The sequence below is a fragment of the Eurytemora carolleeae genome, unplaced genomic scaffold (genome assembly GCF_000591075.1).
Source record: "Eurytemora carolleeae unplaced genomic scaffold, Eaff_2.0 scaffold1373, whole genome shotgun sequence".
Taxonomy (NCBI): domain Eukaryota; kingdom Metazoa; phylum Arthropoda; class Copepoda; order Calanoida; family Temoridae; genus Eurytemora; species Eurytemora carolleeae.
In genome coordinates, this window is record NW_019397383.1 from 74301 (window position 1) to 77352 (window position 3052).

Genomic DNA, 3052 nt, shown 5'->3' on the forward strand with positions numbered 1-3052 from the left:
AATAACATATATAAATCTGAAAATAACGTAACTTTACAGGGTTTCTAACCTGAGAGATATCCTAGTTTGCCCAGCAACAGGACCTCCACTACTCTCAGCATACTGACCGGAGGCTGCATCAAGGTCAAGAAATACCTGGGTCATTTTGCGCATTGCGTACAGTTGCTTACCCAAATAAAATGTATATTAATAGTTAGAAACTCCTGCTATGAGACCCATAAAACCTGTGGACTAATAATAGCAGAAACACATTTAAACCATTTTTTGTGTAATGAATTTTTAATAGTAAAATTAACATACTATACAAAATTAGGCTGTGAAAACTTAATACTGTTGATATGTTATATGCTAATATGAGTGCTAATATGAGTCTAACAATTATTTTATTTCTCTCATGTTTTATCGATCTTGCTATACTAGGTTAAAACAAGTAGACCAGACTATACGGAACCAGATATTATCAGATAATATCAGCAATAAGACGGCAACAGTTTATAAAATTATTTTTCATAAAGGAATACCATCATTTGAACTACAGATCTTATTGAATATTTTGAACAAAAAGTTAAGTTTCATTACAGAAATGATGTTATTTTCTGTAGTCAAAATCAGAAAAATATTTATTTTTTTTATTTTCATTTAACCTAGTTGTTCTCATGATATATGATATGATTCACTTTAGCACTCTTTTTTTTTATCTTAAATCTTCTTTTAAACTAATGTTTACTTTAAATACTAAGCTCAAAAATACATACACAGTTTGCATCATCATGTGTTCAAAAATTAAGTAGTGCACATGACAGTAGTTCAATCAGCATAAGTCTAGGATACGCATTACGCAATGTTTCCTTCTCAGTATTAAGTTTTGTAGCTAGTGCACCAATATCTCTAGAAAACCAAGAGTTTCCTTCAACCTAAAAATGACAAATAAAAGGGACTAAAGATGTAATTTCAAGTGCCCCTCTTACTCTTTTTTTCTTTCATTTTTCTGGGTCACAATGAGGAAGTTTGTCGTTTCTTTTTCATAAAAGTTTGATTTCTTGCCATCATAAAAAGGCAAGAAAAACTAGCTAAATAAACTAGGATATCTCATTCTTTCATGATTAGAAAAAGAAAGGGAACTGTTAAGAAAGAGTAACTGCAGGGTTACTTGACATTACACATCGAGTGCTTTTACATATTTAGATTAATATTATATCATGTTTGTGAGGTTCCACGAGTATATTCCCAAGAAATTATATAAAAAATATTCTGGTAAAATCCGACTATTTCAAGTTGGAACAGTTAACATTATGAAAGGTTGCAAATAAGTTGTATGCTCTTGTTATGACTATTCTGTTTTTTATTTGTATAATGTTCCAATGCTAAAATGTTAAAAACCATTTTATAAGTAAAAATTGGTTCTTAATTTGAAATAATGCATGTGGTGTGATTATTTCCTTAGTTTAGTTTGTATGTTTACCAATTTGCTTGTTTTTTTCAAGTTGGTAGTTGGGCAGTATACTTTGAGACCCGACAGTTTGATGAAAATTTCCAATGTAAAGGTTCAAGCATTGTACATTTTTTTTTGGAAAAGTCAGAAAATGTTAAATAAACACAGGGGTTTCCACTCTTCTGTCTGGACTAGGGTTAGGATTTAATTGAAAATTCCTGAATTAAGGTATATCAATACTTCAAAAAACGAAAAAGGTGAGTATTTTACTATAAAAGAAAAAGGTTAGTGAGCATGTTGCTTTAATGTATAAAAAGGTAAGTGAGCATGTATTAATATAAAAGAAAAAGATGAGGAATGTTGTCAGTACAAAATAATTGAGTTAATATTGATCTATGTTGAAAAGATCAATATAAGAAGTGTGTAGGAATAAATATTCTTCAACTAGTGTAATAATTTCCATTCTTTAATGCTCGGAGCGTGTAAGAATATTCATTCTTTCATGCTCTGGCCATGTAATAATTTCCACTCTTACACGGTCTGAGCATTAAAGAATGAAAATTCTGCACCTACAGTGTAAGAATAAGCATTCTTAAACGCTAGGAAGCGAACAATATTATAATTGTTCCTCCTGAACCGTGTAATAATGGGATTTCTTACACAATAGGTTTACCAGGAACCGAACAGATATGATATAATAAAATAATTCTTAGTTTCATCTAAAGGAATTGTAAGAAATTTTCATACATTTTCTTTTACAATATGAATTAGTTAAAGGGTAAAAAACTAATCTTAACCAATTCCTCACATTGACTGAAGATTCTTTTTTAATAATATTTATTTTTCGACGCTTCGCGCTGTTAACGATTTCCTAAAATGTTAATATTGTAAAGGACCGTTAATGGCTGCGCTATTAACGATTTCTTTCACCGTTAACAAAATATTTTATATTAATATAACGTCAATACTGTTAAGGACTGTTAATGGCTTCGCCTTTAACGATTTCTTACACCATTAACGGTTGTTGAAAGTTTTCCGTTAACGCCATGACAAAAATTTAATACATTAACTAACCGTAATTAAAAAAACAGTAAATGCCGTTAACGATCATTCTTAACTTTATAATTAACGGCTACTTGAATTTGAACTAACCGAAAACGGTACGTCTAGAAAAAAATTGGAACGTGCCCAGCCCTAAGTCTGACTGGGTCTTGTGAATTACCACAAAAAATTGGCTTGGTGGCTTCAGCCGTTTTGATGTTTATCAGACACACGCAAAATAGACAGTCAAACATAAGGCCAAATAAAAGCATTAATAAAGTAGTGTTCATCAATACCTATTTATTAATATAGTTGGTCCATTCTCTACCACAAATGGAGTTATGACATGCCAACCAACCTAAAATGTTATTTTAGTAAAAAAAATTCTATAGTTTTGGGATTGAATTAATATGGAAAGAAGTGAGATATTTTTAAAGAAAATAAATCATGATAGCCATTATAATATGATTAATGATTATCATTGCCAAATCAAATGAGATCATAATTGAGTATATCATGTATTTATATAACAAAATAATTAAAAATCATTGGGAGTTTTACGGTCTATGTCTACAGGGT

At 30.2% G+C, this 3052-nt stretch overlaps 1 protein-coding gene across 1 annotated transcript in view; it reads right to left on the reverse strand.

The window, feature by feature from the left end:
- Window positions 1–2739: 2739 nt before the first annotated feature.
- The window catches only part of LOC111713997 (surfeit locus protein 1), a 3922-nt gene continuing 3609 nt past the window's right edge, over window positions 2740–3052 (reverse strand). Inside the window, exon 7 of the mRNA XM_023488997.1 lies at window positions 2740–2831. Coding sequence (XP_023344765.1) covers window positions 2763–2831 — 69 coding nt within the window. The 3' untranslated portion in view covers window positions 2740–2762. The remainder of the gene's footprint in view (window positions 2832–3052) is intronic.